A 13,372-nucleotide genomic window follows, 5' to 3' on the forward strand; every position below is an offset into this window, starting at 1 on the left:
CTTTAACAATATGTAATATTCTATAATATATAGTTGTATGGGTTATATATAATACACATATATGCTGAGGTAATGTTTACTTTTAATTTCCAATAAACATGTCTTAAAATACTGTCATCTGATTTAATTAATCCTGTTAGCTTTTAACTCAAGAATGTTTTCTCAACTTGCTTTTTCTTATTATTTGAATTTGTTAGGCAGACAAGTTAATCTGTAACACAATGACCATTTAACTAGGATCTTCTGTATTTCTGTATTCCTTTTCCTGATGCCTGTTCACCTCATTTTGCCATTTAAAATCAACGGGCATGGTAGTTACCGAACAGTCCCGGGGATGCAAAGTACAGCACAGGGAACATAGTCAATAATATTGTATTATGTCTGGTCTCAGATGGGCACTAGATTTATTAGGGTGATCATTCCATAAGTTATACAAATATCTAATCACTGGGTTGTACACCTGAAATTAATATAATATTATATATCAACTGTAATTGAAAAATAAGAATTATTTAAAATCAACTGGTAGACTTGAGGTTAATGAAAAGTTTTACTGTTATAAAATATTTGGGTTTAGGTTAACTATTTAAAAAATATTAAAAGATATGGCCCTGACCAGGCTGTTCAGTTGGTAAGAGCATCATGGTTTAGGTTAACTATTTTTAAATATTAAAAGATATGGCCCTGACCAGGCTGTTCAGTTGGTAAGAGCATCATCTTGATACACCAAAGTTGTGGGTTCAATCCCTGCTCAGGGCACATATAAGAATCCACCAATGAATGCATATATAAGTGGAACAACAAATCAATTTTTTTCCCTCTCTCTCTCTCAAATCAATAAATACAAATTTAAAAAATATATTAAAATATATCATTTGAAAGAAAATGACTTCATAACATTATTGCCTCAACTCAGATATTTAAGGGGGTAAATAATGCACTTCTCCCTATAGACTAAAAAGAAAGGAAATTCATGTGATCACTACAGTCTTAATTTCTACACAGTGTCTAAGGAAATACTCCAGTAATTTTTCCTCTTAAATGGACAATGTTTGAGAAAAAAAATCTACAAGGTCCCTTAGCCCCTTCTAGTAAAGAGATGATGTGATGTTCCCCACAATTAAAGAAATGAGACGGCCCTGGCCAGTTGGCTCAGTTGGTTGGAACATTGTCCCAAGTACCAAAAAGGTGCAGGTTTGATTCCTGGTCAAGGTATCTATGGGAGACAACCAATTAATCTCTCTCTCTCTCTCTCCCTCTATCTCTCTCTCTCTCTTTCTCTCTCTCTCCCTCACCCTCTCAAATCAATAAAAGCATATCCTCAGGTGAGGATAAAAAAGAAACACGAATGTCCAATAGTACTGTCATTTGTTTACATTTTCACCTTGGCTTACTTAAGTTCTTTCTGTTTGTTTTCCCTGAAAGACCACAGTCTTTAAAACACAACCCATTTAAATACTTTTATAATTTTATGAAATATTTTATTTTGTTCACTAAAAACCAATGCATGAGAGGTACCAAGATCTTTAGCTAAATCTTCAACATTGAAAAATGTATCCTAAAAATATATCAGGAACTCCTTTTTATACATAAAGAAGTTAGTAAAATAAACAAGTAGGAAAGTCTATATGTAAAAACAAGGAATGCAGACTTCTCACATGTCTAATGAAAGTATTGCAATGCAACTATTTAGGAGAGATTATCACATGGGTAATATGTGTTAACATTTAAAAAGCATACTGCAGAGTTTTATGCATAGAAACTCAGAATAAGCAATAACATGTCTTCTTTCTATATTTGGGATGTTAGGGAAGTAACGACATTTTCCTTCTCCCAGGACAACTTTGTGATGTGATGGAAAAGACAAGACTTTCAAATTGCCAGCTCTGTTACTCTATAATCAAAATGAAAAATAATAAATGTGTGAGAATCTTGTTCCTTTTAATTCAACTTAGCATTTTTTTCAAAACTGTCTTTTCTCGAAATCTAAATTACAATCTCAGAGCTAGAATATGGTTTTAGCAGTTTTGAGTAAGAAATGTTCATTTTTCCAAACCAAAATTCTCCAACAGAACATGCTCTGACAGAAAGGTTTGCCCCTTGTGGTCACTTAGACTTCACCATAGCAAAATTCTTGGATGTTCTGAACTCTGAAACATTAATTTCACTGACTTCTGCTTCTGGGAAGAAGCACCAAGTACAACTAAGAAGCCTGGACATTTTATAGTATACAAGACAAACATAAGAAGACTCTGAAACATGGACAAAAGGCAGCAGATCAGATAGGAACCAGGACCCAAGAAAAAACAAAGAAATGAGTTCCCATGGATTTCCTTTGCCGCATACATCCCAGACCTGGAGCTGAAGAGGGGCAGCAGCGTGTGACACCACGGCTCAATAACGCAGAGAATTATGCAGAGTGAAAAAAAGCCGAACTCAAAATATTACATAGCATAAGCTTATATTTATGTACAGTTCTTGAAATGAAGAACAGATGAGCAGTTGCCAGGGGTTACGGAGGAGACCAGGGTAGGAGGAAAGTGGGAGTGGCTATAAAAGGGCAACAGGAGAAAGCCCTGTGGTATTAGATAGAACTGCTCTGTAGCTGGACAGTATCAAGTTCAATATCCTGGCTGTGATATTGTACTATAGTTTGCAATATGTTATCACTGGAGGAAACTGGGTTCACGATACACAGGATCTCCAAATTATTTCTTATAATTGCATGTGAATCTACAATTTCCTCAAAATAAGTTTAACTTTTTAAAAAGTGCCTTCTAGTAGGTCTTAACCTGCACTTTGAGATAGTTGAATCAAAATCCTTCTGCTGAAAAAGGATTTGTATTATAATACTTGTTTTGGACTTAAATAAAAAGTTCAAAATTTAAAAAGATCCTTCATAGCAAATATTCCCATAAACTTTTCTAGAATTGGGGAAGAAAACTTCTCATTGTAAGAATCAGCCAGCACAGGCAAAAACTTATTATTTGATGAGAAAAAGTTTAAAAGGTAGCTCATAAACGGCTTTTAATTTAGGGATACTAAGTAATTTAACAACAAATATGGGCTCGCTGTTCCTATAAAGTATTAAGAGTTCTCCTTCATTACCCCATTATATATTTTGAATTTTCATCTTGTTTGTACGTTTTCTATGACTTTCATCTCTATTCTTATTTAATAACGAGACTTCATGTATATTAACTTATCATTTTAAAAAAAGAATGAAACTTTTCCATCACCAACATGGTGGCATACAGGGTCCCCTTTTAGTCTAAATTACCTTTGATATTTCAGCATTTACCCAGAGAATGCTAAACTATGCTGAGTACGATTCACAGTACAGGTCCCTGGGTCCTGAGCAGGGATTTTTAAATGTGTGGCACCATCAAGAGGCAACAGCTTGCACTGCTACTGTAAGAAGAACCAAGGGTTTGCTTTCAAGTGTAGAAGAACCTGCTTTTAATAGCAACTGTCACAGGCTATGGTAACACAGGAGCACACGGAGACTCGAACCCTGTGTTCCTCCAATGTGGAGTCGCTAGACTATTGCTAAACACTACTTTTTCCTTTTCCATCCTCCTCCTAGCCCTCTATTTAAAGAAGAAGAAGAAGAAAAAAGATGTGATAACTGTTTTTATCATAGGTTAACGGGGCAGTGACAATCTTAATTTGCTAGTGATTGTTTCAATATTTACTGAACATTTTATATGCCAGCAATTTGCTGTTTAAAAGATAAAGTCTTTATTTTCCAGCGACTCAAGGTAATCTGACCATAGATAAGTCTTTTTATATTGCCCACTCATTATAGATTTACTTGTATTTTATTAGAAATGGAAGTCATCTTAGAGAATGGATCATTTATTTAGGCAAGAATTAGCATCCCCAATTTAATCCTGCGTTGTCCAATATATTATAACTAACTCTACTTTTTTTTTTTTTTTAATTTTTCTTAATGTAAGGAAATTTGAAATTACATGGTTGACATTTATGGCTCACATTGTATTTCTGGGCTAGACTCTATAGATGATCCAGACAAGGCATAGAAGTGAAAGAAAGCAGGGGATGGCAGAGAACTGGGTGGCTGTCCAACTCCAGAGCTAAGCAAAGCAGGGCTCCACGGGGACAGGGCAGGCAGTGCTGAACCTCAAGATCAAGTCAATTAATGTAGTCATGGACATTCTGACTCAGAATATAGGAATAGATTCATAATTTCTTAATATCCCTTCAAAAAGTTGGAGCCACCAGGTTTATTTAGTTAGAAAAAAAACAACCTTTCACCCCATTTGTAGTTTAACTGGCTCACTTCCCACTAGCGCAAACATTTTTAAAAAATTAAAACTATAGTCAGGATGTAGCAAGAGGAAGGGCCACATCAGGAAGGAGATGCCTTTCAAGTCAGAGTAGAGGACAAAAGAATTTTCAATACTGAAGCTTGCCTTCACATTCCTAACTCATTCTTCTTAAGAAAATAAAAATGAATAAAAAGATTAATACTGTGGCTGGGTAACAAAAGTCATTCTCTTAACACTGTCTGTTATACACCCGACCAAGAAATGCTGTCAAATTTACAGAAAGGTCTGAATGCCTCAGTTTTTCTTTTGGGGTCAGGAGCCACTGAAGTGGACATAGCAAGAAGCAGGCAGAGAAGTCACACAGAGCTACAGGTAGCCTAACTTTCACCTGACAAGCTTCTCTCTTCTTGGGTTCCCAAACAACTTTTCCTAATTATAAAACCTATTTACTCTCCGATTCTTAAAACAGTATGTGTCTTACCATCTTAAGATTAGACAACATATGCATGTATGTTATAAAATTTCATAACTCCTTATATATACACAATTATACTTTTACCTATTTTAGAAATATTACAGATCTATGGTCTACTCAACCGTACACAAGCTTTGGTTGGTTTTTGTATGATCCAGGAGCGCACCAATTCTTACAAAGAATGCTATAAATTTTTTAAAATAAAGAAAAATAACTCATTTTCACCTTTTCGTTTTAAATTGAACATTAGATGGGAATTTCCCCATTTCTAGAAATAAAAAGTATGCATTCATGCTGAGATGTTTTCATTATTTGTATGGAGGTGCCGTTACCTGGAACTAAGAGCATAAACATGAGGTTGACATGTCTGGGAACTAGGGGAACAGCCCACAGCACAGAATAAGGAAGCCGCAGAGTGTCATGAGTGGGTATCAAACACATGTATGCATTGCTTCCCAGTACTCTGGTCATCTGGCCAGGGGGTGGATGTATAGCAATGAGCAAGACAAACTGCTTTCAGAGGAGCTCTTGCAACACACCTTCCAAGCAATGGAGAATCGTCTCAGACATTTCACCTGTTCAAACAACAACTACTAAGGGGATATTAACGTATGCCTTGAAAGAAAGCCAGCCTTTATCTGCAATATGGTAGAGCATGTAAAAAGTTAGAAAACCTTATTCTATGATGCCTGACGAGAGCTGGCATCATATTACAACATGTTTGAGAAATGAATACCAAGTTTGGTCTTACATCGTTCTAAACGGCGACATTGCTGTTTAACAAGGCACCGCAGATGACTGTTGTCAACCCAAAAGAAAATATTGGATTGCTGCAAAGCAATTTGTGGGAGTACATTGGTTTTCTACAATAGCACACAGATGCTTTTGGTAATGGCACCAAATGAATACTCTTAACAGCAGCAGGGTTTTAAGATGATTTCCCCCTTTTCTTTTAAAAATGACTTTAATTGTCCCAGACCATAAGATGGCTATCACTATCTCTGTATTACTGGGAAGGTATCAAAGGAGATGAGTAAAAGAATATCCTGCCTACCTTATAATGATTTCTCTAGCCTCTGGAACACCTGTTCTCTAGCATCCCAGCCCACTAGAGAGCCTTCTCCACCCATTACTCCTACTTGGAAAACAGCTCAGAACTAGGAAGTTTAAATGACCATCAACCAGTCCTGAAGGATATCAAGAGGTCTAAGCACTGAAGTGCACACACTTCATGCACACAGGACCCTCTCAGGACCCCACTGACACCTAGTAACTCTTAGTTTGGAATAATTCTAAACAAGGCTTGCTATCTGATTTCTAAAATCATAAAAAAGAAAGAAAAGGCTAGCATAATAAAAGCAAGTTTTGGCAGCTGAGAGCAAGAAAGAAGGAGTAAAAATTATAAAGAACTAAACCTCTCAAATAGCACAGCAGTTGGAAGTTATTTCATGTAGACTCCAAGAAAATTATTACGCCTCATTAATAGGCCCTTGGAGGTTCATAATTAGGGTTCAATCTTTAAGACTCAATATAATTACCTTGAGTTTTCAAATAAAGATTGGACAAGTAAAGAAATAAAAAAAGATGAAACACCACTAGAATCAAAGGTAAGCCAAAAAATACTGAAATTATGCTTCATGAACCAGCTTTACGCTGCTTAGTTCCCTCATTAACGAGTTCAATAAATCTTTGGCATGGATTCATTCTGTATTTGTGTAAGAGTTGTGTTTATTTTTTGAAAATTATGCTTTGACAATTTGGAGGTCCCAGTGAAATGTCCAAGCGGACTGCACCGTGCTAGAGGTGTACCTCTCGGGCTGGAAGCCCAGACACAGCTTTTCTTGGCTCCTGGAGCAGATCCCAAATGGCAGTAGAACTTGACCTTCACTGACTCAGATCTTCTCTGAAGGTTTTGTTTTCCTACTCTGTGCTTTTGTTTTTGTTTCTGATTCTCAGCCAAGTTGGATTGGGGTTTTTGTTCAAACACAGCCAATCGTTATTATGCCCATTGGTGGCAGCAATGACGGGGAATCTGGTTTTATGGTCTGACCACTTGGCATCTGTCCGGTAGAACTGGAATCTAGTCTTGCTCAGGTGAAAGACGACTGGACACCTGTTTGTTGTTGGTTTTAATTTGTTTACTGTTTTTCTGTTTGTGAGTTCAAATCAGGGCAATATTTTGGGCCCAGTGGAAAAGCCACCAGTCTTGTTCCAGTGTTTACTTTTGATCTGTAGCTGAAGCTGTGAACTTATGCTTAGTTCTTTGTCTGTGTCTCTACCTGAGAGGAAAAAATCACTGTGTGTGGGTGAAATATTTTCCTACCTCCTGAGGACAACAATAATTTAAACTAACCTGCTGTGGATTAGTTTATAATTCTAGAAAATGAAATAAAATTCTAATAATTTTAATGTGTTCTTCTTTTAGAAAAAGACCTTTCTCATCAAAACTGGTGACTTCATAAGCATTTTTCCCCTAAGAAAACAAGTTTACTTAGTTAAAGTGAATGTTTATACAAGTCACACTAATTTGATAATCTTATTTTAAAAACAGCTCTTTGCCTTTGCCTTATTTTATCAGTGTATAGTACAATACAAGTATAATTTCCTTTTTAAATAGGTTGGATTTGGTTTATCATAAAAGGGATTAGTTAATCTGAACTTCTGAAATGTCATGTATTGGTTTACTTCAAAGATAAGCCAAGATTACTTCCGTATGACACTTAAGATTATGAAACATACAAAATTTGTGTTCTACCAAACAAAATTATAATAGTAACCAAGCTTTTCACATCAGTAGTAATTATGTTCTGTGAAGTGTCAGTTTAAACATAATTTCCAATATCTTTAAGTTAAGTACTTTTGTCTTAAAGTGTCTGGTTGTTCCAGAATATGAAAGAAAACTGTGAAGGACAAAAGTTGATGAAAATTAAAAAATGGTAGGTTTGCAGAAATGGAGCTTTATTTGACTTGGTTTATAATACCTGCAAAGAGTTAAGTCCATATAGATGTAATAAAATGTTATAATTCTGACAAAATTTATGAAACTTCGATAGGTTTATGAAGTAAGTATTATTTTTTTTAAATGTTCCACACAATAAGTGCCCTATTAATGTAAAACTGAAATGTAGTTATCTACTGAAATGACACACTGATCTTGGAGAAATCAGCCTACACTTGCCAAAGGCAGGAAAAGTTTATTTTTCTATGTAATCTGCCCAGAAAGCAGAGTTTCAGTATCTCACAAGAGTAACTTTGTGTGCTGTATGCTAACTGGGATATATCCTTGCATAATTAAAATGACCAAAAACCTTCTCATTTCTAAAGAACTTAATATTTCTTGTTTATTATAAAATAACCTACTGTTACTTAATTATGAAGTAACCAAACACAAACACTCATTCACAGGTATAGACAATCCTGTATTATTCTAGTGATAAACTCTCTGGTTAATATTTGATTTTGCCTTCCTCAGATCAGACCTTAATTTAGAAAAAAACTTTTTTTCCAAGATATCCTTTGTACCTGAACCATGTTAAAATTTTCCCAGAGGACAGCTGGGCAATCACACAGATTTGTTCCTTACCCTTACCAAAAAAAAAAAAAGGCTAGAAATAATGAGGTTTGTTTGGTATGCCACCTATCAACACTAACAAGAATTGCGTAGGAAGATTTGTCAAACCAAATGAGAAGCTCAGCCTTTCTCAGGCTCATTTTGTACAGATAAAATATAATATAAATAAAGCTCAGAGATGCATACTTACAGAAAGACCCTGGATGTATGTGTGTCCTTATTCTCTGTGATATTCTCTTACCCTCACAGGAAACACTGATTAAGTAGGACCGTCTTGTGCCCTGATAGAAAAATTTAATTCTCTTTCTTGCTGATACCGTTTGTTAAATTTACCATAGATTAACCATGGCCACTTACTCTTAACTCACCGACAGTCTCTGCTTTTCTCTCAAGCTTACCTGAAGACTCTGCTTAAGTTATGTACTAGAATGTGCCTTTCACAAAGAAAGACAGTCCCAGAGCCTTACGGGAAGAACCTTACCAGGTACTCTTCACTCTTGAGAGTTCGAAGAAGAGACTTATGGGTAGAGGCTTCTGAGCTGACATTATGTAGACAAGTATGAGACAGTACCAGGCAGCTACACCAGATTCTCAGGACTTCTTTTAGTCCAGAAATAGAGGACTTCATGTAATTAAATTAATGACTCAATATGCAGGGGAATAAGAATTAAAATCATAGAACTGATAAAGGAAATCACATTTCTAAATGTAGATATGTGTTTTGGAAAATTAATGGTATTATTTTCAATGTCCTATTTTTTGGTGAGAAAAACCCTTTAGTACTCATCTTGATCTATCTCTAACCTTCAATTTGACTATGATTTTGCAAACTAAATAAAACATCCTTTTAATGGTAGCTTCTTCTGCTTGGTCCCTCAGAAATCAGGAAGAAATATTTTTTCTAAGACTCTTTGCTTTTCAATGGTAGTGACATTATTTGCAGAGTCTCAATAAGACTTTGTCCTCGGTTTCACTGGGATGTAATCAGACAAACAGACTATGAAACAGAGGCCCAACCTAGACTTTCATACTTAAAACTAAACCTCATTTCATCAGATATGACAAGCCCATTATTAAAGAAAAAGAGCTATAACTTTATATTTGGAGCCAATACCCACAGAGCTCTTCCAAGAAGTTGAAGTAGGATTTACTGGTGGCTTACAAGACACCAGCTTTACAGGCAGTAAGGACGGTCACTTCTTGGAATGCCAGGAACCTTGGCAGATGTGGGGGCACTGGACGAAAGAGAAATTCACCAACACTTATAAGTGCTAAAGATGAAACCCAGTAGAAATAAATTTTGAGTCTAATTTCCTATCCTTGGAACAAAAAGAATAAATAAGAGCCCTGGCCGGTTTGGCTCAGTGGTTGGAGCGTCAGCTCACGGACCAATGAGTTGTGGGTTCGATTCCGGTCAAGGGCATGTACCTCGGTTTCGGTTCTTCCCCGACCCCAGTCGGGTCATGTGGGAGGCAACCAGTCATTGTGTCTCTCTTACATCAATGTTTCGATCTCTCTCTCTGTCTCTCTGTCTCTCTCCCTCCCTCCCACTCGATCTGATGACAAACAGAAAAATATCCTTGGGTGAAGATTGAAAAAAAAAAAAGAATAAATAAGAGCATTCGAGGAAGATCTTTGGAGTGATGGAAACCAGTGAAATGCTCTCCTAGATTCCTTAATAAATGATCAAATAGATGTTAGTTCTCCTACTCCATTAATAACAGTTGTTCAGTATAGCATAGTGCTAAGTTTGCTATCCATATACAATATGGCTTTTATATGCTCATGAAAACTTCTGGACCTATGACAATGAATCAAACCCAAATATAGTGCCTTTTTGTGACCATGAAAAATCTCTGGAGATTTTGATAACAAAAGAAACTGTCATACTGGAGCATCGCCTAACAGACTCACCCAAAGAATAGCTAACTCCCTAAGGGTACACACATTTGTGTTCTTACTATTACATATTAGGGTATTAGGAAAGTCTGTAAGAATAGACATTAAATTATCAAATCGATGGATAATGCAAATGATTCTTTTGCTAAAATGTTAGACCAATTTTATCCTATATAGATGCTAATAATTTCTGCCCATTTTAACCAACCCAAAGGTTACAACTGTATTGTCCTATAGGCCATTAACTGCTTGGTATGTGATTCCGAAATCTTTTTCCCATACTTTCTCCTAGTAACTAAAATACTTTTGATACGCCTACACTTTTGTAAACCAGCTTTACCATCCTGCTGCTTCCCTCATTAAAGAAATACATAATTCATCACTAATGAGTCCACATCATCTGTGACAGCTATTCATCCATAAACAAAAACAAAACAAACAAAAAACCTTATGCTTAAAAGAAAAGAGAACAGAAAAATGCAGTAGTTTGTCCTCATTCATTATGGAACTCTGAAGGAATGTTTGTTCCTTTCTCATTATTTTCAGTATTTCCCACAAGAAGCATAAGTACATTTTAAATAGAGAAAGACAAGTCAAAAAGATTTTGAGTGTGGGTAGTTGGGAGTCACTCTATGGACTGAGAGACAGGACTGGAGGGCGTATGAGGGGTGTGTGTGTGTGTACAGTGCAGGAAAAGGGTTGAGCACCACGTAGGCAACCTTTCTACTTCCCAGACAACTTACTATACAGAATCCTGCCTAAATCCTGGTGAGTTATAGTTTTACTATTTCTATCATACCATGGACACGCAAATTTGATGATATAACGTAACACAAATCGGTGTTTCCCCACAGTCTTAAAGAAAAAGTTTGTAAGGCATAAGAAACTCAGTAAAATTCACAACTACCTTTGTCAGTTTTCTCAAGAGTGTATACCTGTGAGAACTCTACAGAGCAACTTAACATTAGGCACCTGTGGGCCTCCCTGATACCACAAGTGACTAATAACAGTGATCTGGGAAGAGGAGAGACAGCAGGAGGAATTCTAGGAAGGGACGGCAGTGACTGGTGCGCATGGAAATTCTATGTGCCCACATACATCCTTGGAGTTTGTCTCCAAGAAGCTGTTCAAGGAAACAGTGAGGTCAAGTCAGATGATTACCAATCGCTCCATCTCCTGCTCCCTGAGCCTCTCCTCCCTTTGCCGCCGGTGGTAATCCATCAGGTCATCCTGTCCTGAAATGGAACTAATGCTGCTTTTCCGTTCCCGAAACACAGGCTGGGGAGTTCCTGAGGCCTGTCTGAGGCTCTCCAACTCGGCATCATCCAACTCGACAGACCCACAAGAGAAGTTCCTCCTGGCTGCAAACACTCTGTCTGGCTCTACGGGAGGAAATGAATGACCCGAGCTGGTCCCCGAGTAGGAAGCTTTCTCAAGGTCATCAGAGGTACAGGAGGAGGTGGAGGCCAGAAGCATCTTCCGAGCCATGCGGGGACTGCCAGGGACACTGAGGGTGGAACCGACGTAAGGACTGCCCTCAGACACAGAGGTTTTATAGGGTAAAGCACCTGAGCTCAAAGAAGAAAAATTCAGGTAATTGTCGTTGTCTATGATGCTATGAGGTAGATCCTTTTCCCCTAGTTTGTTTCGCTTGGAATTGCCCAGAGAGTTTCTTGGAGGCAAACTGAGAGGCGTCAGCTGGTTCTCTGTGGCCCTGTGCAACCTGGGCAGCGATCGGCTATAGGCTCCCATGTGACTCAGGCTGCTGCCAGAATACTTCCTAGTTCTTACTCCGATGTTTTCCGTTGCTGGCTCCTTGTGTCTGGTCAACTTGGCCTGAAGTGTCAGGCTGTCCTGGATGCTCATTTTTCTGGCTTGCTTTGGGCTCGAAGGCATGCTGGCCGCCCCTGATCTGCTGATGGGAGAGGGGCCGGTGTCACTCAGGGAGCTTCCGTTCCACATGGCCAAGAGGGAGCCAGAAGGCTTTCGGCTTTCCAGCCCTCCGAGAAAGTAGACATTGTCATGGGATTTATTCCTTGAGCTATGTTTGGAATAGGGAGGCTTCTCTGAGAGCCTCAGGGACCTTTCACTGTCCCGGCCAGAATAATAATCAAAGTCTGCTCTTCCGCGTGGATATCCGCCCAGGGAGGGTGAAGTGCTGCGTAAAGGAGTGGGAGGCTTCATGGCCATGTTTTTGTCAGTCCCATCAGAAGAGAAGGGCTTGCTTCCCTGGATTTTGGCCAAGGAGGGGCTACTCCTGACACTGGTTCCCAAAGGGGAAGGGCTTCTCTTCGCAGGCACAGGTTGTGAGAGGGTCAAATAGGAGCCAGAATAGTCTCCGTTGGCTTTAAATCTCAGGCTGGAAGAATATTTCTTTGGGCTCAGGCTCTCCATCATGTTCTGGGAATTGTTCTCGAGGGAATTCGCCTCAAAGCTTGCCTCTAAACCTCCATTCTGTAAATCCAGCTGTTGTTGCATGTGGCTATGCTCTGCCATAGTGCTGCTGGAATCTGTAAAGGAGGAAAGAAAGAGAGGAAGTTTTATCTAAAGCAGTTTAAAAGGACCAAGCACTTGTCAGCCCATGTCTGAACCAACAGCCTTGCAGGGTGACCTGATGCACTTAACAAACACAGTCTCCGTTTTAGTAATAAGCCCAACAAACGTATGCTGCAAAATGAAGGTGAATGAAGACCACTGAGCTGGGGTGTTTTCCGTTCAAAAGAAAAAACTAACTTGAGAGAACACCAGTAACATTTGAGAGGAACGAATCCCTAAGTACAGGTGAAATAAGATCAGGCTGGTACATACAGAGAGACCATTTCCCTTTGGGGTTCTAGTGCTGGGCGGACCACCTTCTTCCTAAGCCCAGCAGACACCCACGGGGCTGAGGCAATGGGCCTTCCTTTAGATGTCTCCACTAGAATCATTAACGACTCAGAAGTAAAGTTCCGAGGAAACAAAATTCACATTCTGGCAGAGAAAGAACATTTATGTCAGACACTGATCAAAAACATCAAGGTTAGAAGATGGTTCTTTACGGGGCCTTTCAACATACCCTCTCAACAAACAGTCTTCACACAGCTCCTGCACCCATCGGGAAAAGGCAGTTAATAGAGGAAATAGAGGAACGAGTGT

The 13,372-nt window shown here is 38.3% G+C and overlaps 1 protein-coding gene across 2 annotated transcripts in view; it reads right to left on the bottom strand.

Moving 5' to 3' along the window:
• The window catches only part of PHLDB2 (pleckstrin homology like domain family B member 2), an 83,421-nt gene extending 70,571 nt beyond the window's left edge, over positions 1 to 12,850 (bottom strand). Inside the window, exon 1 of one of the 2 annotated variants that reach the window (XM_036243437.1) lies at positions 11,399 to 12,850. In XM_036243437.1, coding sequence (XP_036099330.1) covers positions 11,399 to 12,733 — 1,335 coding nt within the window. In that variant the 5' untranslated portion in view covers positions 12,734 to 12,850. The remainder of the gene's footprint in view (positions 1 to 11,398) is intronic. The other variant, XM_036243438.1, reaches the window with a different exon arrangement.
• Positions 12,851 to 13,372: the final 522 nt, after the last annotated feature.

The sequence above is a fragment of the Molossus molossus genome, unplaced genomic scaffold (assembly GCF_014108415.1).
Source record: "Molossus molossus isolate mMolMol1 unplaced genomic scaffold, mMolMol1.p scaffold_m16_p_5, whole genome shotgun sequence".
NCBI classification, from domain to species: Eukaryota; Metazoa; Chordata; class Mammalia; order Chiroptera; family Molossidae; genus Molossus; species Molossus molossus.